General features: G+C 29.1%; 2 protein-coding genes and 1 long non-coding RNA gene across 3 annotated transcripts; 1 reads left to right on the top strand and 2 right to left on the bottom strand.

Moving 5' to 3' along the window:
- Nucleotides 1–6,607: 6,607 nt before the first annotated feature.
- LOC130806780 (uncharacterized) lies at nt 6,608–7,634 on the bottom strand. Its single transcript, XR_009040371.1, has 2 exons — nt 7,316–7,634; nt 6,608–6,780 (listed from the first exon to the last, which is right to left on the bottom strand). It is a non-coding gene; the product is annotated as an uncharacterized LOC130806780 (long non-coding RNA).
- A 7,962-nt stretch (nt 7,635–15,596) lies between these two features.
- LOC130806706 (uncharacterized) lies at nt 15,597–18,400 on the top strand. Its single transcript, XM_057671891.1, has 4 exons — nt 15,597–15,834; nt 16,831–16,983; nt 17,188–17,407; nt 17,776–18,400. Exons 1-4 carry the CDS (start codon nt 15,748–15,750, stop codon nt 18,216–18,218), a joined length of 903 nt encoding a protein of 300 aa, XP_057527874.1. The 5' UTR covers nt 15,597–15,747; the 3' UTR covers nt 18,219–18,400.
- Nucleotides 18,401–19,136: 736 nt separating this feature from the next.
- Nucleotides 19,137–21,695, bottom strand: LOC130806707 (60S ribosomal protein L24). The gene is made up of 5 exons (XM_057671892.1): nt 21,469–21,695; nt 20,025–20,100; nt 19,843–19,944; nt 19,568–19,716; nt 19,137–19,472 (listed from the first exon to the last, which is right to left on the bottom strand). Exons 1-5 carry the CDS (start codon nt 21,477–21,479, stop codon nt 19,325–19,327), a joined length of 486 nt encoding a protein of 161 aa, XP_057527875.1. The 5' UTR covers nt 21,480–21,695; the 3' UTR covers nt 19,137–19,324.
- Nucleotides 21,696–22,573: the final 878 nt, after the last annotated feature.

Raw genomic sequence — 22,573 nt, 5'->3', positions numbered from 1 at the left:
AAATAAATATCTAATTTTTAAATGCCTCTAATCATTAATTTAATAATTAAATGTCCGATTACAAAGACTCATCGATAAGGCATGTGTCATTATTCCTTAATTACTAGAATTAAAATCACTTGAAAATAAACTAAGAAAGTCAACCGTCTACAAAATTGACTTTTTATTAGTCTAAACTCTAAAACATGAATCAATCATAGAAAAATGAAGAATTTAAATAGATCATATTGTCACCTAACATAATTAAGAAATCTTTTATATATATATATATATATATATATATATATATATATATATATATATATATATATAATATATATATATATATATATATATATATATATATATATATATATATATATATATATATATATATATATGATGATGATGATAAATAACCCAACAAAAGAAATTAATTGTTATCTGCATGGATAAACTAAATGGTTCATTGCTTTACATTTTGAAGTTGGCATTGATTGTGACGTTAGTGTTCAATTTCTCGAATGGTAGCCGAATTAGTTTCATGAAAGATGATCATAGAAGAATGCATGCAGTATCACGTAGGAGAATCCCACCTAGTCGTTCAAATCCTACTCAAAATATCATTGATTGATGATATGGGAAGAAGTTTAGGTGAGAATTAAATTTATATGATATTCGTGAAAACTATATACTTTTTATGTATAAAAAATTTTTTAATTTTAAGATAAATCAAAACAAAAACACACAACAAAAAATTACTTTATACAAAAATTGTTATTTTCGAGATGATTTTTTTCCCAAAATAGAAATTTTAGAAAAGTAATCGACAAATGTGTCAAAAAAGTATTACTTTTTACACAAAAAAGTATTACTTTTTACACAAAAAAGTTGTTACTTTTTAGCAAAAAAATATTATTTTTCGAACAAAATAATTATTTCCAAATGAATCCAGTAAAAATGATGAATTTACCAAAAAAAAATTTAAAAACAAAAAGATGTTATTTTTTTAAAAAAAGATACGTTACTTTTAGAGGTTATATCGTTCTCACGATTCTCATTATCCCATATAAATTTGATTCTCACTTAAACTTGAGTATATATATATATATATATATATATATATATATATATATATATATATATATATATATATATATATATATATATATTTTGCAAAGTTGATTCTCTTTTTATATTATTTAATATTGTGATACTTCACAATATTTGTAATATATTTGATCGTCAAAATAATGAATATTTTTTATTTGTGAATTTCAGTATTGTAATATTTTCTCAAGTTGATAAATTAATTATCAATTTAATTTATATATGGATTGTTGATGTATAGTTATTTTTGTTAATTTATATTTTTCTTTTTTGCATTATTTGGCTCGCATTGATGAAGTCGTGTCATAGAGCTAGCATAAAGTTGAATCTACATGAAAGTATGGCTAGTGTGTACTATCTCGATATTTATATTTATATTTATATTTATATTTATACTGTGTATGATTATACGGGCAAGATCAGGTGAAAGCACTTAAAATGAAGAAAATTGAAAACAAACAAATCTGATCGTTAGATTGAATGAACGGTTGAGATTGAATTACACAATTTAGGGGTTTTTTCGGCATAATCATTTTTTTTTTCCGTTTTACTTTCTCTCTCCTGTCTCTCCTCTCTAATTTATTGAGTATTCCATATCTAATTCATTGATTCTTATTAATTGTGTACTTCACAAATCTAATTCATTGATTCTTGATTCCACGTTCCTCCAATCTGCACAGGTATGATACATTATCTGATACATTCGTGAAGTATTCATCACAAGTCGTAAATTGGGGTTTTTTTTCGATTGATAGTGTTCTTGATTATTGTTCTTGATTCATTGATAGTATTCTTGATTATTGTTTTTCGATTCTTGATATATGTAAACTCCGTACATAATGTTTTCTTCCTCAAACTCTGTATGTGTGCGCATTCCTGTGCCTTCGATTTTATTAGGTTTTTTCGATTCTTTTGTATATTATTGACGTGTGTAATGCGTAGTGTATTTGCATTCGACTAACACCATCATCAAGTTCGAGAGCTCCTGTACATATTTAATTAAGTTTTTTCGATTCTTTTGTCAATCTGCATTCGACTATTTTCTTGTTCTTCGATTTTATTTTTAATTCTGCATCTGATTATTGTTTTTCACAAATTTGTTCAAATCTTGTTCTTTTTCAAATCTGCATTTGATTATTATCTTGTTCATTTTTTGAATCTTAATATAGGTATATTATTGTTTTAATTAGGTATTTGTCTTATTAATTTTATGAATCTTAATATAGGTATATTACAATAATGAACTTATATTACAATTATGAGCTTTTGTATGCTATTTATTAATTAATTATATTCCAGCAAAATTTGAATATTTCAAATATAGTGATCTTTTTTAAGGGATAGTATTTAATGGTAAGTAATAAAAAATTAATATTAGTTTAATATGTTCAATTTTAGGTATATATTGTTTTGGCTCCTGTTGGATGGTTACAAGGCTTTTGATTTGATGTAGTTGGTGCTCAATCATGTTGAGAGATGCTGAAGTGTGTGGTATGGTTCTATTAGTAGGTGTTGTTGGGTGTGTGATTTGCAGGCAACATGTTTGTGCTTGTTGTCAGTTCACTTAGAATCTGTTGTGGTTTGTTTGTGTGTTGATGATGAGGTGTGTTGGATGGTTTAGTTAGGGTATGTTGATGTCAGTTTATTATAATATTAGTTTTACAGTTAGCTAATAGCAGTAGCAAAAGATGTCCATTAGGAATTATGATCAATTTTCATTAAGCTTCATAAACTCATGTACTTGTGGCTATTGTGTGTCTTGTTGTAGTTGGATCTTTCTGTCTGTGCTCCTTCTAGATGTGATTAATGGTTGTTTACTACTACAAGTTAGTGCATTGTGGGTTCGCTGAGGTCAAGTGGTTGCTGCTGGCGTCTTGATGTCTGCTGCATGTTGTTGCTGGCTAATGTTGCTGTCAGATGTTTGTTGCATGTTTTGTTGTTGAGTTATGCTCGCAGACTAAGCCCGATATTGTTGTCATTGGGATATATCTACATTTTAATGTTTTGTTGTTGGCTAATGTTGCTGTCAGATAGTCGTTTACTACTACAATTTAATGAGCTTGTATATCATCTAAGGTATTGTTGCTATTGGGATATATCTATCGAAATCCTTTCCTCTATAAAGAAATACTTTTGCAAAACTATATAAGTGTTCACAAGGCTATTAGCTCTAATTGGTAGAGCATTATACATTGTTGCATATGATGTGGGTTCGAGTCCCACATAGCCTAATTAATTCAAATTTCTTGATATAGTTTACATTCTTTGATATAATACATATTATGTTCTTATAAAAAGTTACTATATTCTTAGTTAAAGATACTATGATTTTATATATATTTCACTGTCTCCTTATTTGTAATGGTGTAAAAAAAAATTTAAAACTATAATTTGCGTATAGATAAAGAGATGGTTAAAATAAGTATATTTGGTTAAAGTTGATTATTTTGTAAAAGACAATATGTTCTTATTAAAAGTAAGTATGTTATTGTAAAATTTTTAATATTCTATGTTCTCAAAAAAAGTTATCATGTTCTTAATAAAGGATACTATGATTATATCTCCTCATATGTAATTGTGAAAAAACAAATTCAAAACTATAATTTGCTCATGTTTATCGAAGAGATGGTCATAATATTAGATGATTATTTTTGCTAAATGCAAATAGTAATCTATGTAGGAATTTGAACCTACACCCTCCATACTTAAAATCACGTGAAGCAAAACAGGAAAAGGCAAATGAGAGATTGGGGAAGGAAGAAGCGCGTGAAGCCAGAAATCACGCGTCAATTAAGACCGTCCATCTCCATCCAAAGGCTGAGATTAACATTTTCAGTTTTCATCAAGATAATTGGTTTTCACCAAATCCAAATCATATATATATATATATATATATATATATATATATATATATATATATATATATATATATATATATATATATATATATATATATATATATAGATTTAAGATCAAATGAGAAAGGGTCTCAGAATAAGAAGGATAAGAAGGAATTTCAGCCGTTCAGATGAAAGATCAATGGTCAGAATGATTTTAATTTGTGCACGCGGTTCAGCCGTCCAGATGAAGGAAGTTTAACCAATTCAAGTCTAATAATAACTTTTGTAATCTTATTTTTTATCTTTTCATCTTCCACGCTTTCTCTCTCTAGGTTTTGTTCATTGACATTTTTGTGCATTCTCATCTTCAATTATTCCTCCTATCTTCCTCCTTTCTTCATCCAAAAATAATCCTCCACTTTCTCTCATCCTTTCTCATTCTCTCATGAAAGGTTTTTTGTCATTTTCAAGTAGAATTTTATTCGCTCTGCCGCATTTTCGATCTTGTTTGTTTTTGAATCTGGTTTGTTCTTGAATCTGTTCTTATTTCGATCTTGTTTTTGATCTTTTGTTCTTCCTCCTATCTTGAATCTGGTTTGTTCTTGGACTTATTCTTATTTCGATCTTGTTTTTGATTTTTTCTTGTTTTTGATCTTTTTTTGATTTTTTTTCTTGCTTTCGATCTTGTTTTTTATTTTTTTTCTTCTGCGTTATGATTTTGAATGTGATTTGTTTCTTGAATATTATTTTAGTTTTGATCTTGTTGATTTTCTTCCAATCATTTTTTTAATTTTCTTAATTTAGGGAATTTTAGTTAGATTTTGATTGGTTTTATGTTTCTAAGGGTCCATTGGTTAAATTTTGATTGATATTTTGTTTCTTGGTTTTTAATGTTTGGTGCTTGATTTTGCTATTGGGTTTATTTTGCGGAGGAAAGATATATAAATTTCACCATTTTCTCATTATTAAAGAAGGTAATGAAGGTAAGTGCACATATCTTTCATGGGGTTGTGATTATTCTTCTCCCTGTTTTGAAGCATCTTTTGATGTTGTCCCATTGTTTCTTATTGTTATGAAGTTATTTTTTGACATTGTCATAAATTGACGATGTTTCCCGAAGTGTCATTATCTTAAACAAATTTACAAGGACGGAGAGAGAGATTTAGTGATTTGGTGGTCGATTTAGAATAGTAGAGATTGAGATTTGTAGTGTGGTGTACTAATTTATCCTTTGTGATAGTGAAAATTTTTGCAAGACAATCAATTTCTCTGATTATTTTGGGGTGTTTTGGGTAGTGGAGGGTAAGACAATCATCCATATGGTGGGGCCTCCAGAGAGTTTGAACCTTGGATTCGCCACTAAATAAGCATGCTTCTTTTTGAAGGAACAAATGATTTTCAATGTCCAATGTTGAATGCAGTTACGATTTTCTTCTTTTTATTATTTTTAAATGTACATTAAAGGACACTCTAATTAAATGAATTGGATAATTTCTTATGCAGGCTCTATTGAGGCATGTTGCGAGAACTAAGATTGCAAGTTCTTTGTTGTTATCTGATTTCAACTAGAAAAGATCTCAAGTTTTAGATGATATGTCCAATTTCAAGGAGAAAAGACGCTCCATTGCCAAACAAGTTTCAATTAGAAGGAAAAAGATTCGCCAATGGGAAAAGTTTTTAGTTGTAGAAAGCTGAACTTGTTTTGTTTTTGTCTACTAGTTTCAATTAGAAGGAAAAATATTACTAGCTAATGTGATTAGAATAATTACTTTAGTATTGTAAATGGTATCTTTATCAAAAATATATTGAATAAAGAACGAAGTGATCGAAAGGTGTCTTCAGGCGACTTTTTGCTCGACTTAGTTTAGTACATAGTAATTTTAGTTACTAACATTGTCATCTTTATCCTGAGCATAGTGATCTTTTCACTGTATTTTTCTTAAATTATTTAAAAAAAATTACAATATTAACGTAATAAATTACGGGGTGTTACAACCATGTTCAAGTACATAGTAATTAGGAGGCAGTATGTATACATATTTATAGTAACCTTTAATCATAACATAGTATCATGTTACAAGAGTATGGTATGTGCAATAATTTATAATCTTATACAGTACATAGTAACTTTTAAAATGAGCATAGTAACTATAAATCATAACATAGTATCTTTTTCTAAGAACATAGTATGTCATAAACTTTTACAACATCATTTAACATATTAGTATATCACTAAATCAGCAAAGTTTTTTCACAATTACTAAAGAGAAGACAATAACTATACATAATCATAGTAGCCTTTATTCACAACATAGTATCTTTTTCTAAGAACATAGTATCTCATTAACTTATACTGAATATAGTAACTTTTAAAATCAACATAGTATCTTGTACTGAACAGTGAGCTTCAACAAAACTTCATTATAATCATATGAGGAGACAGTAACTCTAAATAATCATAGTAACCTTTTATCATAACATAGTATCATGTTATAAGAGCATGATATATGAAATAATTTATAATCTTATACAGAACATAGTAACTTTTAAAATGAACATAGTAACATTTAATTATAACATAGTATCATTTTCTAAGAACATAGTATGTCATTAACTTTTACAAGATCATCTAAGAATATCGTATATCATTAACTCAGCAAAGTTTTTTCACAATTACAAAATAGAAGATAGTAACTATATATAATCATAGTAACCTTTATTTATAACATAGTATCAAATTACAACGGAATAGTATGTTTAAAACTTTTACAAGAGCATACTAGTAAATAAATAGTCATCTTAACAATCTCTTCATTTTCAGCATCTGATCTTCTTACATAAATCAACTTTTCTGCATTAAATCATAGTCAAATTATAAATTTTGTTTTTTTATTACCCTAGAACACAAAACATAGAAGTTTTACTCTAGTTTAATCCCTAAAGTTCTTTAATTTTTTTTTCACAGTTATTCATAAGCAAAATATCTTAACTATGATCTGGTATACAATAACACAACGAAATCATATAGTAACATTATAGTAACCTTGTTCAAAGATATAGTAACCTAACATGTGAAAGATGCAACAAATCAACATAATGAGAAAAATAACTCAGAAAATGCTAGATTAAAGGTGGAACCATGAAACTTTGTCTAATCAGGATATTAATGGAAGCAAAGAAAGTAAAATAGATGTCTATTGTCAAAGACAAATATGGAAAGCCTAATTCCAAACAAATGCAACACAATATAACACAATAATAACAATCAATTTCTACAGATTGAAGTGAGATTAGAGATGAAATTTTTCCCCAATTAGAAAACCCTAGATTAATTACTAATTTGAAAATGATTTGAAAAACATATTAAAATCTGTAAAAAAACTTACATCATTTGTCTATGACAACGATGAAAAGAAGAGAATCGCAAGAAATTTTTGGTTTTCATGAATTGAAGATCGAAGAGAAGATGGAGCAGCGTTTTTGGTTTTCAAGGAAGAGAAGATGAGCAACAATTTTGGTTTTCAAAGGAGGGAGAAACCTATTTTTTGGACCATTTTCTTTATTTTCTTTATAGTCACGGTTCAACCCTTTTTATTCTTACCCGTTAGATCTTCATAAGATCTATGGCTATAAATCCTTCTCATCCTTCTCATTTTGAGACTCCTTCTCAATGGATCCCTCCCCTATATATATATATATATATATATATATATATATATATATATATATATATATATATATATATATATATATATATATATATATATATATATATATATATATATATATATATATCCTATTTTAATTCATGAAATTTGTCAAACATAGCTCTCTTTTTTTAAAAAAATCATGAGAATTGAATTAGTAACTTCTTAATTAAACTAATTATAGGACTAATTAACTTAATATGTGCATAAACACACATGAATGTCTCATACCTATGTGCCTTGAGTATAGAAAGGAAACAAGAGTACAAGAATTGTTACGTTAATGTTGGTATATTAACTACTAATGCTAGCAATTTGGTTTGACACCAGTCAAATTTAGACATGAATGCGATATTGGTTATTGTTCAAACTGCTGGAAATGATATGTTTTACATCGATAAATCAAATATAGTGTGCACATATCATTGGAGTCCTTTTTTCCATGGTTATATGATTTTGGAATGAAATCTCTTTGACTTATAAAGTGTACGCACATCGTGTTTTTCGATTATATGCTAACATTCATATTAAGTCTAACCCAATTCAACAAGAACAACATTATGCAAATGCTCAAACTACATATTGCATTTGGATGTTACTCACAATTAAAAGCGAATTTAAGTCGGAGTTTACTTGCGATACATCCCTTCCCGTCTCTTCTATCTTTAGCCGTGATTAACCACACCTTCACACATAGATAGGTGATAAATTATGATAAAAAATTCATTTACGTGATTAATATCAAAGTATGCACATCAAATTAAAAAATATATATATATATATTTTTTTTTTCTTTAAATTTACTACGTTACACATAATATAACAAATTTAAAGTTATGGGATTAGATGAGTAATTCTCCAATACTTGTATAATAACTTAAAAGTTGATAAGTTTAAAGAAACAATTAAGAGAGGATATATAGTAAGAAGCCAATATTCTAATAAGCTTATACTTAATGTTGATCAATTTTGTCCTTAGCTATTTTTTGATGTGCATCATGATTAGACTTTATGCATGTATGATATATGCAATATTAAGAGTATTAAACAAAACAAACACAACTAATTACTCCCTATTCTCATTGAAAATGTAATATTTTATTTTCAATATGAGAATTTTTATAAAGAAATATAGCAAACTCAACAAAAAAAAAATAAAGAAGATAATTATTTATTAAAATAATTTTTAACCAATATAGGAGTGAATGTTTTCTAGATCAACAATTAGGCAACCACCCATACAATTATATATGTACTGTTGTCAAATAAAATTTTAATTAAATCCTAATTGACTAAAATGATTAATAAATCAAGTCAAACATTGGAATGATGAGAAAACTATAACTTAATTAGGCTCCAACAAAGCATCAATCAGGTACATTACAAGGTTACACGCACCATATGAATCTATACATTACAAATTTGCATTAATTACAATTGCCCCTTAAATATTTGTAGTATCATATATAAATTTTAAGTATATATCTTATAAACTTATAAAACAAATTAAATCAATAATTTCATATTAATAATTAACTTTAGAACTAATGATCAAATTAATTAGATATACATATAGTTGGGGCCTTTTATTAAGAGCCTAAATAGATTGTTTAGTGTAATCATGTCTCTAAGACCTCTCTGATAACAACTATTCTTGTGAGAGATCGTCTCTCGGAGAGACGATCATATACAAGAAGTCCACATTTTAATTTTTTTTTTCTTTAATTTATATTAAATGGTATTTTTATTAGCCTATATATCTAATGTGTCTTTTGGAGAGACCTTCTCTCATAATAATTTGTGCTCTGATAAACATTTAGGCTACCATGACATCTAATAGTTTTTTAATCTTAATCACTTTCTAAAATTTCTAAGTTTTCATTTTCTTTTTGTTGTAGTTTGGATCAAACTATATAATTATTATAAAGTAATAATGCTACAATTTTAACGATAAATACAATTGTAGCTAACGTTGTAATTGGCAATAAATTCTTTCACAAACTTGATGAAATTTCCATACATAATTAATATTCATCTTTTAAAGATTTGTTTAAAACACTTATCAATTCTATGGGAAACTTGATACAAATATATCAAAGGCGTTGTTGATCAACATATACAATGTACTCTAACATACTCTAATAAATGTTCCAAATTTCAATAATATAGTAGGTGTTTGAATTAAAAAGCTCAAACTAATATAGGCTTTTTCTTTATAAATTAAATCTCTATATACTGTATCTATTTATAACTATTACTAAACAAAATAATACTGATATCATTAGCTTTCAAAAATGCATACGTACCGTCACTTCCTCATGCAAAATTTCCAGCTAAAAATGCATTGATAATGTTGCTCTTTTTGACTACATAAAGATTTATAACAATATTACAACATTTTTTAGGTATTAGAAAATTGCAAATATCATTCTACTAATTATTATTTTTAATAATTTCAATTAAAACCCATAAAAGTTGATGATAATTATCAATATTATTAATTTTATTATTCAAAACTTATCATCGCTCATTGCACATACCACCAAACACATCGATCAGGCTAAGGTTTATCATGCCATATACAAATTTCATGCAACAACTGCCAGGCAGCGACACGTGTGTACTTTGGACATTGTCAAACTTTGCCTAACTTGATTAGAACTGATAATTAATTAGGATTAGCCAACTAATAACAATGGTTAAGATGGAGAATATAATTGAATAATAATATGATTATTGATGTTTTAATGACTTGAAGATGATATAGATAGTGTTTGAGAAATAAGAGTGTATAATATATTATAGGTTATAATTGTCGACTTAAATTTTTAATTGAGTTGATTTCTTAATTTAGTATTAAAAGCTATCGTGACAAAAGGTTAATTTAAATCTCAATCATTCCTTATTTAACGTGGAATATTCAACATAAAGCAAGACAAGGTTACAGGTTTGAATTTTTTCCTGTGAGGAGCGTTTTAGAGAATTAGAGCATATAATATATCCTAGGGCCTCAACCATCAGCTTGAATTTTTGGTTGAGGCCCAGGATATGTCATATGCTCTAATAGATATAGTATAAAACAGTAACTGGGTATCACTTATCATTTTAAGGATTTGGTTGACTTGAAATCTTTCACATAATATCAAAACGAGTGTAACAAAAATGTTACAGGTTTGAATCTCATCCACCTCTTATTTCAAATGAAATATTTAGCATTATGTATGAGAAGGATGTCTATAACATTCATACTTCTAGCCAAAAGCGCTCTCATAAAAAGGACGTAATAGTCTAATAGAATATAAAGCATAATTTAAAACTTTAACCTATCAACTTAAATTTTTGATTTTATTGATTTCTTAAGAAATATTGCAGTCTTAACAAAGACTACATGAATGGAAATTTAATATTTGTTCATGTTTCCATACTTGAGAGATTAACTTCATCACGATCAGTTTTATTTGGTGTTAATTACAACATGGAGCATGCTACAGCTTACATTCCCTTGTATTTTGCTGTTATTTAGTAAAACTGAAGAATAAGTCAAAAGTTTCTTAAAAGAAATTCATTAAATGATCTTGAGTTTTTAACTTTTTTATGTGATAGATAATAAATTAAATTTTTGTTAAATTAAACATTTATTTTAAAAATATTTTTAAAAATTGTGCCTTATAATTAAGGGTGATCAAGACATTTGTTTTTATGACAAAAATTATTATATACGATAGTTAATAAAAACGTAAATTTAACAAAAATCTTAACCTTTTGTCTATCAAATGAAAAAGTTAGAAGCTTAGGGTCGCCATGCGGAAAAAAACACGTTTTTTAACGACTCCACCATATAAAAAAGCCAAAAACTCAGGATCAATACACAGGATTTTACAAGTTTTTTAATTCATGATAGGTTAAAAAAATCCCTACAAACATGAAAATCTGAGTGAATTTTGTAAAAATTGGTATTCAACCCATGATTGACTTAAATTTGATATAATCGAACTAAAATTTAAATTAGGTAATGATATTTAATTGTAGTGTTTACAAACAAAAATAACATCCTCAAAAGTTTACATAATATGTGCAAAACTAAAGTAATAATTATTATTATTATAATTAAATCAAAAAAAATTTCTAACTTAAAATTAGTTAGCTAATGACTTGATAAACAAATAATAAAGTCAACTAAATTGGATGTTTAGGAAATTTTAGATTAATTAGTCTCCAAGAAATAAGCATCAATCATGTACCTTACGATATGGTTTCATATTAAATTATAACTTGCACAACGTGTAATAATAATGTAAATGTTAATTTAATCTTGACACCCTAACATATTAAATCATATAAGTACATTAGCCCACCAAATTACATGCATTTATCTTCTAATCCTCCTCATAATTCCCCTCAAAAATTTATCTCTTTGCTTTCTTTTGATTAATTTCCTCCATGTTAAAGCAAAATAATTCATTAATTTACATTTTAACAATTACATTCATATTATCATTACTTCTTCATCTTTCTAATGGAAGTCGAGTTGGTTTCATTAATAATGAACATAAATTGCACTTGATTTCACGTCGAAGAATTCCAAGAGGTGCTCCAAATCCGATCCAAAATCGATAAATCTGTTGAAATTCTACAATTTCATTGTTCAGATGGACGAAAAAATATGTGTCCGGGCAAGAAGATTGATGAATACAGATTTTGGCTAATTTACACTCTTGTTGAAATATTATGTTTTGTGATCATACGTATATTTATGCATGTATATCATTTGTGTATAGCTCATTAGCTCTTATAGAGTTTATATGTTTTCTTAAAATATTCTTTGTACAAGATTAGAAAGTTGATATACAATGATTCTTTTGATGATGAGTTTTTTTTTGTAATGTTTTGCTTTTCGATCATTTAGGTAAATAATTTGCATAAACTATACTTCTATTATATTATACTTGCTACATTTCACTTTTACGCATTCCAATATATTATTTTATTTATTTATATGTTGAATTATACAAATCTAAAAATTATAAAAAGTTAATATTATAAAAGTTAGCGATTAGACGATTCAAACAAGATCCCACTTGACTATATTTTTACTTACATATTAATCGCGATATATAAAATAAGCTTGAACCATAAATATAGCGAATATTTCGAAAAGGAGGAGGAAGTATAATTTTCAGTGTAAAATTTCGTGTTTTATTGTGATATCAATCACATCTCTAAAGTAATATTTCTAACAATCCAGCCACATGCGTACACACTACAAGACCAAACATTACAAGATCTTGTCTTTGTCCGACTAAATTTGATTAATTTTAGTTCATTTTTATTTTTAGTTATGATTTATATTTTTTTTAATTTTTATTTACGTATTTAAGTTATATTTTCATCTTATTCACATATTTTTTCTATAATATTATTTTACTTATTTTTCTTAATTTTTTCATCAATTATTTTTAGAGCAAAATTGGTTGGTCGGAGAGGGAATGTATAATTCCTATAGAGTAGGTCCTATTGTGGGCTGAATTAGGGAACTATTTATGCATATGCTGATTTGAATTGTCGTGCAGTTTTTGATGTGTGCACATGCGTTTCGAAAAAGACATATTGGTATAATAATGTGTTGTTCGACCTTCCCAAAATTTTGAAATCCCATCCATCTTTGAATGTCAATTAAGGTATATAATCACTTTTATTAGTCTCTTCACTTGAAAAAAATAAAAATTATTGATTAAACATACGTGTACAAAATTATGGTCAATAAGACACAATGTCTAAAAAATTAGAGCCCGTATAATTTATACTGATTTAAGAACTTTTTTACAAAATATTAAATTTTGAACACAAATTTAAATTTCTAAACTATTTAACATTTGTTCTCCTATTTAGTTATGAGAATCGTACATATATTAATAAATTACAGAAAAAATTACCATGAATAATGCAATTTTTTGTTAATTTTCCTATAATAATACCAACTATTGATTAACTATGAATAATACCAACTTAAAAGGGTGTTTTCCTAGAAAATTCCTAACATGATAAAAATCAAACTATAGACAACTATAAGATAAAAAAATTGGTAAATTAATTAATAAACTAAAGTTGGTATTATTCTAAGAAAATACCCCCTAAGTTGGTATTATTCATGGTTAATCAATAGTTGGTATTATTATAGGGAAATTAACAAAAGATTGTATTAATCATGGGAATTTTTCCTAAATTATATGGTGTAGATAGTTAATTGCAAAACTTTCGGTTACACAATGTTTATGTTGCTATTTTAAAATTTTAACACTATAAACTCACTTAATATAATGTCTAGATCTGGCACTTATAAAACCAATTTGATTGTCAATTTTCACTGTTAAATATACACGATTTGATATTAATAATGTTTTTATTATTAAATGAGACATAGTATAACATAGACAGACTGAAACTCAAATTCTGGATACGTTTTTTAGAAAGCCTAATGCATGGTCGAAGAAATCAAAAAAACGACAATTGGCTAGTTAAGACACAAACTTTAGTGCACCTAATTTAAATTTATTTGAAAGAAATGATGCTCCAACTTGGAACACAAGAGAAGTTGAAAAAAGATAGTGGAGCAACAATGCTCTTGTCTTTCCTTGGAACTTAAATTGTTAATCAAAAAGAGAGAAAGATTGAGTGTTTGTATGAAATATTATTATTGTTAATTTGGTACCATCCACGTGGTTCATCAACCCTCTTGGTGTTCTACAAAACTGCTCACAATTCTGTGTCAAAGATCGGATAAAATTTTTGTGTGAAAAAGTATCTAATAAAAATTTTTTTTTTAAAATATATAATAAAAAAGATTTTGTCAAAAAATGCATGATAAATTTTTTCTTTTTCAAAGAGTACTAATTAACGTTTTCCTTTAGTTGACCGTTAAATATAATGAATGACTGGTCAAAATCGAAAATTATTCGTCCTCATCCTCAAATTTTTTCCAATTTAACTTCTATTTTGAGTAAAAAGTAAAGGAAGACAGTGAGGAAATTAAATTAGAAAAATAATTTTATTAGATACTTTTTGACACTTTTCCCTAAAATTTATATATACACTAGTGTTTCTCGGTCATTTAGCCTTATTAGTGAAGTTTTAAAAAGGTCCTTTTATATAAAGGATTGATTATGATTTTTAATGTGTGCTTGGTAAAATAAAAAAGACAAATTCTATACATCATAGTTATTATTATAAATGTGGACGTATTATATACTTCTTAATTGATAAATGAACTAACCTAATAAAAATACATGCAGAATTGCAGTGCCGTTAATTTTTGGGCCTAGGCGAAAAAAAGGCCCTTATATGAGTAAAGTTTCGGTTATTTTTTCTTCAACTATGTAATTCAGTGTCATGCGCTTAACTAAGAAACCTAATGGTGCAAATTCGATCCATGTTAGAAGCTACTTATGCAAGTATTAATTTTAAATTATAGAGATTAGCTCAATTTGAGCCCCTTAATGAGTTGAGCCATAGGAGATTGCACCTCAAAACTATCCTTATGAATGGCCTTGCAGAATTAAGGTATTGAGCTAAAATAAAGTTAAAATTTTAAAAACGGTATTTTATGTCTTGTGACATCATTCATGAATTGATGTATTGAGCCCAACTATGAACTTTATACTAATGTCTACCTTGTTTGGGTCATGATCGACTTTGGTCCATTGTTAAATGACACTGAGATAAAAAAAATTTGGATATAGAAAAGAGAGAGAGTATATAATTAAAAATAAATAAATCCTGACCGATTCTGGTGATGTCATAGACTCATATCTAACGGGATAAATCATCAAAACAGACTAAAATGAAAAATAGGGAAATTTGAGTGGGACCAAAAGAGTATATAATTAAAAATAAATAAAAAAGGTAAGTGAATATACTGATCAAAGAGAGTGAACTTAACTACTAAAAGAGTGAGTGAGTGAATGAGTTAGTGGAAAATGTGTGTTAAAATTCAGATTTTAGCGGTGCACCTGAATTTTAGACACAAACCCATTAAAGTGGGCAGATTTTGTTGAAAAAAAAGCGAGTTACTACTTATTATTAGAGTTAATTTGTGAGAAAATAAGAGAAAAATTATGGGGGAGCATATGAAAGCTGAAGATTGGTTGCCTGAAGGATGGAAGGTTGAGATCAGAATCAGAAAAAGTGGCAAAAAAGATAGAGTAAATTCATAACTCTCAATCCTTTTCAATTTTAAGGTTCAATTTTTTGTGGGTTTATAGTCTTTTTAATTTAGTTTCTGATTATAATAGATTATATTATTTTTAAAAATCTCATCAAATTATGTGCGTCTTTTTTATTTTTGTGAAGTTGCAGAAATAATATTTGCTAAATAACCTTTTTTTTATCTGACCCTGCTAAACCATGTCTAAGTAGGAGTCATTTATTACATTGGGTTAATGAGATATTGTTGCATGTTAATGGATGTAGTATATCTTGAATGAATGTTACATTGTTACATATGAGTTTTTTGTTAGAACGCGAAGACTCAATTTGTTCTGTTGTTAGGGTCAATTCTTGCATGTAACTTTGTTCAGATAATGAATGCTGCTGACGATCTTTCGCTTTGATTCAGTTTGGTTTTTGGAGTTGATTATATATTTTGGGATTAAAGCTTTGGCATTGTTGTTATGAATTGTAAAGTGCTTGCTAATTGTGATTTGATGATAAGATTGTGTTTTGTTCTCATAAAATGTGATCTACCTAAGTTATTGCTCGAGTCATTTGATAATAACCCATATTGAATTTTATAACATGTAACCCAAAAAATTGACAATAGTAGAGTTGGTTCTTACATATCTAACTATGAGTGTTTGGCCAGTGTCACATGATTCGCTAATCTCCTCGCGAATTGCTAGTCGGAAAAGGCGCATTATGGTCGGTTTTGGTTTTGGGCTATTCTCAGGCAAATTTGCGTGGATAGCGAATTAAAAAGCAAATTAGCTAGCGTATTATATTACACTGGTCTGGCCCATTTTGTACTAATATCCCGACTTCTCCCTTGGTTACGATGGTATTCATCCAATCTTAAACTTCTAAGCATGGAATTTTATGGTCTATTACGTGCATGTATAGCAAGTTTAATTATTATGTCTTTGCTTAGATTTCTCAAGTAAATTAGGATTAATTCTATTTAGTTTATGTCTTCACATTTTCAGTACTACACTGATCCTGTAAATGGGTATATATTCCGGTCTCTGAAGGACATCGATCGATATCTTCTGTCCGGAAAGCTAGGAAAACACGTAACCAAGAACAAACTAAAGAACATATACAGTGGCAATGAAAGATTAGACTTCGCTCAGCCAACTGTAAGTACATGTATTATTATCAAGGATCAATCGGAAACGACCTCTTGTAATATTTTGCGTGCATTTAACCCTCGAACCACACCTAGGCGGGGAATTAGGGCATTAGGGCACTAGAATGGTGCATTGCAATATTTTTAGCTTTAATTTGAAAAATGCATAGTTTTACCAATTGACTATTGTTTCGATTATTTTCTGTTGAGAAAGGATAACGTACAAGTGATAAAGAAATCGGCCGAGTTCAATGAAGCCGAGAAGGTTGAATTCGCTCTTGAAATAACTGATGCTCAAGGAAAGAAAACGGAAGCTGAAAACTCAGAAGAAGCCGAGAAGAAAACCATTAGAAGGCCTTCGAAAGGAGGGCGAAATTCTAGGCCCAAGAAAAAAAGAGAATCAACTCCATTCTTTATACTTGATCCAGATCAATGTACGTGTTATTGATATAAAAAACTATGAAATCAACTAGGGTAACTTTGTTATAGACCGCTTTTCACTATACAGGTTAAAATTTGCAAAACTACTTACGGACTTTAAATCTAACGCCATGATTTTGGATAATGTCGGCAAAATAGTGGCGTGTTCAGTTCATTGTGATTTCCGAAAATGGTCTATAATATAGGGCTGTTGTATAAAATTTCCAAATGGGTAGTTGATGCTGATACAGGAACCTCATATGCCAGACGATACTGGAGTTGAGGGGCTCCCTTCGATCGTGACCTCCTCGTAATGAGGGTATTGGTCTGCCTTCAACATCTGTGATCAAGATGTGTGTAATCTTATGTAAAGTTGTTGCAGGTCAGGATAGTAACGCGCTCAGCATTCCTAATATATCAGAAATCATAGATTCAATGCTTAAAGAGAAAGAAGGTTCTAAATCGGTTTATCTTTCCGCTCCAGATATTGGTTCCCTCATCGGTGAAAAACTGTCCGAAAACAGCTCTAATGACAGCAATAAGAAGCTTCAGTTTGGCATCAATATGTGCAATAACAATGGTACAAGCCCTTGTATTCCTCCCGAGCTCATACTAAAGAACGAGGATTGGGAAGCGAGGAGCCTAATGAGGCCATATCATAGGCGACAATCGGCCCCTGAGAAGTGCAGCAAAATTAATACGGAGAATCAAGGCAAGGAAGAGGAGTTGGGATGCTCGGGTTTTGTGGACCTGTTTGATGATCCATGTATCGATTTTGCGATTAAAACACTCACCGGAAACATTTCGCTGAATGCAAAAACTTGATACATTTTATGTCAAAATCTGGAACTAGTGCGGTAAATAAGTTGCGATAAGGGCCTAGTGTAATGAGTAATGACGATATTTAAGATTATTAACAGTAGTATTTGATGTTAATTGTGAATTTTCTAGTTAAATTGTGTAAATGGGAATTTGTAGTTTCATTTGAACATATGCGAGTTAAGTAGAAGTGATTCTCTTCATCTAGGCCAAACTTTCAAAATATGTTTATACAACTTGCTGACTATTTATGGTGTACGGACTGATTGTCCGATAATCCGATCTATTTGGTATGCAAAGTGGGTAGACTTCTATTTGGTATGCAAAGTGGTAGACTTCGACAATTAGATATGCGTGTATGGAACCTTGTAATTCCGACATATGTGATCAGAATGATAAGCTTTTGTTCAAGACTCGCTCGAAGACCCTCATCACTCCCTCAGAAACAGATCAACAAAGGCACATAATGTTTATTTTGGTTCACAAACTGCTTTTGCAGAACTATGCACAAAAATACAACCTTTTAGATGCACAGTTATAGTCTGTTCTCGTCTGAACCAAATTCTCTTTATCATTGTTATTCGTTCATATTGATAGCCACTAGATAGAATACGTACTATGCACATAATTTGTAGCAACACATTGACTATTGACCCATCAACTCGAATACAAGCAACAATAAGCCACCATTACAAGAGCCAAATACGAATTATTGATATAGAATAAGCCAAACGTCAATATCCATTCATGTATAGAACCAATTCGACATGGCGACATCTATTCTTTTGTGGTGGTATATTTTCACAACTCAATGTCATTAGGGTTTTAATCAAATAACATGAAGCATCCCAAAGAGCATACCAGACAGACCGACAGTTGACACCCATATTTAGCTATAAGTGAGCCCTTCACAGAAGCAAATGATTCTAGCAGCAAAATTTAGAACTCAATATATAAAAACGTTGAGACGATATAAATCTCCCATAACTGAAGCAAATCTCAAAATACATAGATATTTGGGGCGCAAATAAGAAACTTCTACTTCCAAACATATTCAAATCCAAAATTGCACAGTATTCTGACTGAACGCAAAGCTAAAACTAGGTAACAGTTTATCGCTTTCCACCTCCACCTCCGAGCTTGGGACCCTTAGGTGCTGCACCCTTCGACTTACCTGTAACCTTCTGTGCCTTGGCTGTCACCTCGGCTTTCTTTGCCCTCTTCTCATCCTTGGTTTTCTTGATCCTTTCCTTGATTTCACTGCAAATTAAAGAAAAATCGTTAATTAAGCTGAATGACAATCACCATAAAATTAATTTTTCGCTTAATATGATTCGTATTGAAGTAAAACTAACCGAAGAGCAGCTTCTCTTGCAGCATCTCTCACTTCTGGCTTCTCACTTCTCTTCTTCTGAATCACTTCCAAAGTAGCTCCAACAATAGACCTTGAGTATGGCTTCTTGGTGGTTCTTCTCCTCTTCTTTACAGCTTCAGCAGAAATGTCCTGCAAATGAACAGACAAAAGTCGAAACTTGATATAATAACCTAGTTCATATTCATATTTGATTAATAAAAGATATAACATGGATTCACAATTTAGAACAGAAATTAAAAGGGAATAAAGAAACACCTTCTTGTGCTGCTTTCGGTACACAGCAGTCCAGCAGAGCTTTGAGGGCTTGAGGCGATTGTGGAAATACCTCTTGCATTTTGAGTTAGCAAAAAGGAAAACCTTCAAATGGCAGTATTGCAACATTAGCTAGTTGTACATTTTGTTTGTAAATTGGACAACAAATTAACAACTTTGCTTACCTGAGAATCTCCACGAACAAATCTGATACCCTTACCCGGGTATATCTTGGCGCCACTAAAACGGCAAACCTCAAGCCTGCAAAGAGAAATCAATATGAATACCCAATCACTAAAGTACTAACAGCTCGTTTGGTAGTCGGTATTAAATGATATTGTAAAGTTAATGAGTAAATTTGTTAGTAAAGTCTCTTGACAAGTTTAATAGTCATGCTTATTCTCCTTCAATCAACTCAGTTTCTTCACAAAGTTCATTCAAATTCATTACCATTTGAAAAAGTGGTATTATACAGTAATGTTGTTTCATTACTACAGGAATGAAATGGTAAATTTCATAAAAATATACACTACAAAGTTTAGTACAGACAACCAAGCGGACAGTAAAATGTAAGCAAGAATTAAGTTCCCCTTTGACAGAAATACTTGCAGACAAAAACTTCATTCAACTTTAACCCACAATGACTAAAATCAGATGCCCTCAAAAACCCAGCACATATATTCACATCGATCCACTGGTTAAATTCCCTTGACTTCACCCTCAAAAATTATTTTCAAAACAATAACTACTTACACTCACACATTATTCAATGTCGACAAACACCTAACTTAAACTCAGTAGAGAAGTTTTTTAAATCTCTTGTAACATCAAGTTCAACAAATCCAAAAAAAGCTTATGAAGGCTCAAATAATACATAGAAACATGCACCTCAAAAACTAAATAGTCTTCAAATATACACCATCGAAAGTCAATCCAATATATTCACCTTGATCCCCAATGGTTAAATTCCTTTGACTTCAGCCACAAAATGATCCTCATTACAAAACAAAAATGTATTTATTCCAAAACCAAAAACAGTAAACTCCAACTGATTCGAAACATTCAGAATCCCTTGTAAGATCAAGTTCAACAAAGCCAAAAAGAATCAACCAAAACAAGGAAAATACTCACCTCAAATACTTAAATAGTCTTCAGTTAGATTCACCCCAACAAAACATAGGCCCCCAAACTAGCAATTTTAACATATATCAACTCAAAAATAAAGAACAATAATCAATTTTTCTACGAGATAATACTTCACAATGAAACATCTCAATTGATAATTACATAAATGGTTAAAGAATCATTTTCCATTTCAGCATTAAAGATCTAACATACTTAAAGCAAAATAATCGGTTTTCTACTAGAAAATACAAATCTACTCCTAAAAACTATTATTAGTTACATAAATAGTTTCAAAAAAGGGGGAAAAACAAAAATTCTGTAGAATACAAATCATTCATCAAATGATTTGAAGACCCAGATTAATTAAACTAATGCAGTAAAGATTAAATATTAACAAGAGCAAACAAATAACAAATACAGATCGATTTTACAAAGGAAATCAAAACTTCAAACATAAAATAACAACGATAGATAGAGAGAGAAAGGTATGACAGAAAAAATTACTTGACAACCATGGTTGATAGCCGATGATGCTAATTCTGAGAAATCGCCGCTATGAATATAGAAACCCTAAATCGAGAAGACTAATATTGATGCTGCTGAAATGTTAACTCCTTGTAGGTTATAAGGCCAAAACCCTAAGTTGTATTTGGGCTTTAAATATTGTATTTGGGCTTTCGGGTCATCGCCCTTTAGAAGTTCAAGCATGACCTGATTACCGAGTACCTCCCTGATCCATTTTTTAGGTTGTGAATTTGGCAAAAAAAATTTCACTAATTCTTAACTCAAATTTTTGTATGAGGGAGTCTCATCGTAAGACATACCTTATACTTGGATTAAATAGCCTAATAATAGAAATTTTTAACTTATGGGCTACTTTTTTTGAGGTCGTCTCACCGTGAGACGGTCTCATACAAGACGAGTTGAATTCTTAAATGAGACGGTCTTACAACGGGACCATCTCTATTGTACTTGTCCAATATACAATTTTTGTCTTAAAAGTAATCACTTATAACGTTAAAGTGATTACTTACAATTTTAAAATAATTACTTTTTATAGTTTTAGAGTGATTACTTATAACCTTAAAATGATCTCTTATGATCTTAAAGCAATTAATTAAAATAATGGGCTAATTAGTTTTTTTTAATTGATCACATAAATATCACAAGTGATCATTTTTAATATACTAAATGTATATGGATCAGCACAACAAAAATGATCTCACTATAAAACCATCCCATTTAAGAATTGATGTTCTTTTTTATGTTTTTGACTTTTCTCTTTAAACTTTTTTATTGGTTAAAAAATTATAAATGACTTTTAAGCCAAAATAAAAAACCTACTAAGTGTAATTTTTTTATTAGCTTTTGAATTTTTATCTAAATTTAAGAATTAATTTATATTTGCCAAACACTCTCATAATAGATGGTTTAAATAACTAACTCATCAGCTAATATTTTAAGCTGGTCAAATTAGCCAACAAGCATTCACTAAACGAACTTTAAATTGTGATTGTCTTCTACCCCATGAATAATTTTTGTTTTTAATAAGAAAGGATAAGAAGTTTTATTTTCTTTACTAGTTATTTATAAATATTTTATTGATGTA

Source organism: Amaranthus tricolor, chromosome 2, assembly GCF_026212465.1.
Source record: "Amaranthus tricolor cultivar Red isolate AtriRed21 chromosome 2, ASM2621246v1, whole genome shotgun sequence".
NCBI classification, from domain to species: Eukaryota; Viridiplantae; Streptophyta; class Magnoliopsida; order Caryophyllales; family Amaranthaceae; genus Amaranthus; species Amaranthus tricolor.
Note: the sequence above shows the minus strand (reverse complement) of the source record. Positions and strands in the feature narration are given on the sequence as shown.

Excerpts from the sequence above, each read along its gene's own strand:
- LOC130806706 (XM_057671891.1), top strand. The coding sequence starts at position 15,748 with ATGGGGGAGCATATGAAAGCTGAAGATTGGTTGCCTGAAGGATGGAAG. Across the intron at positions 16,984-17,187 it reads TAGACTTCGCTCAGCCAACT|GATAACGTACAAGTGATAAA; the intron begins GTAAGTACATGT and ends CTGTTGAGAAAG. Across the intron at positions 17,408-17,775 it reads TATACTTGATCCAGATCAAT|GTCAGGATAGTAACGCGCTC; the intron begins GTACGTGTTATT and ends AAGTTGTTGCAG.
- LOC130806707 (XM_057671892.1), bottom strand. Across the intron at positions 19,945-20,024 it reads TTGTTCGTGGAGATTCTCAG|GTTTTCCTTTTTGCTAACTC; the intron begins GTAAGCAAAGTT and ends TGCCATTTGAAG. Across the intron at positions 19,717-19,842 it reads ACCGAAAGCAGCACAAGAAG|GACATTTCTGCTGAAGCTGT; the intron begins GTGTTTCTTTAT and ends GTTCATTTGCAG.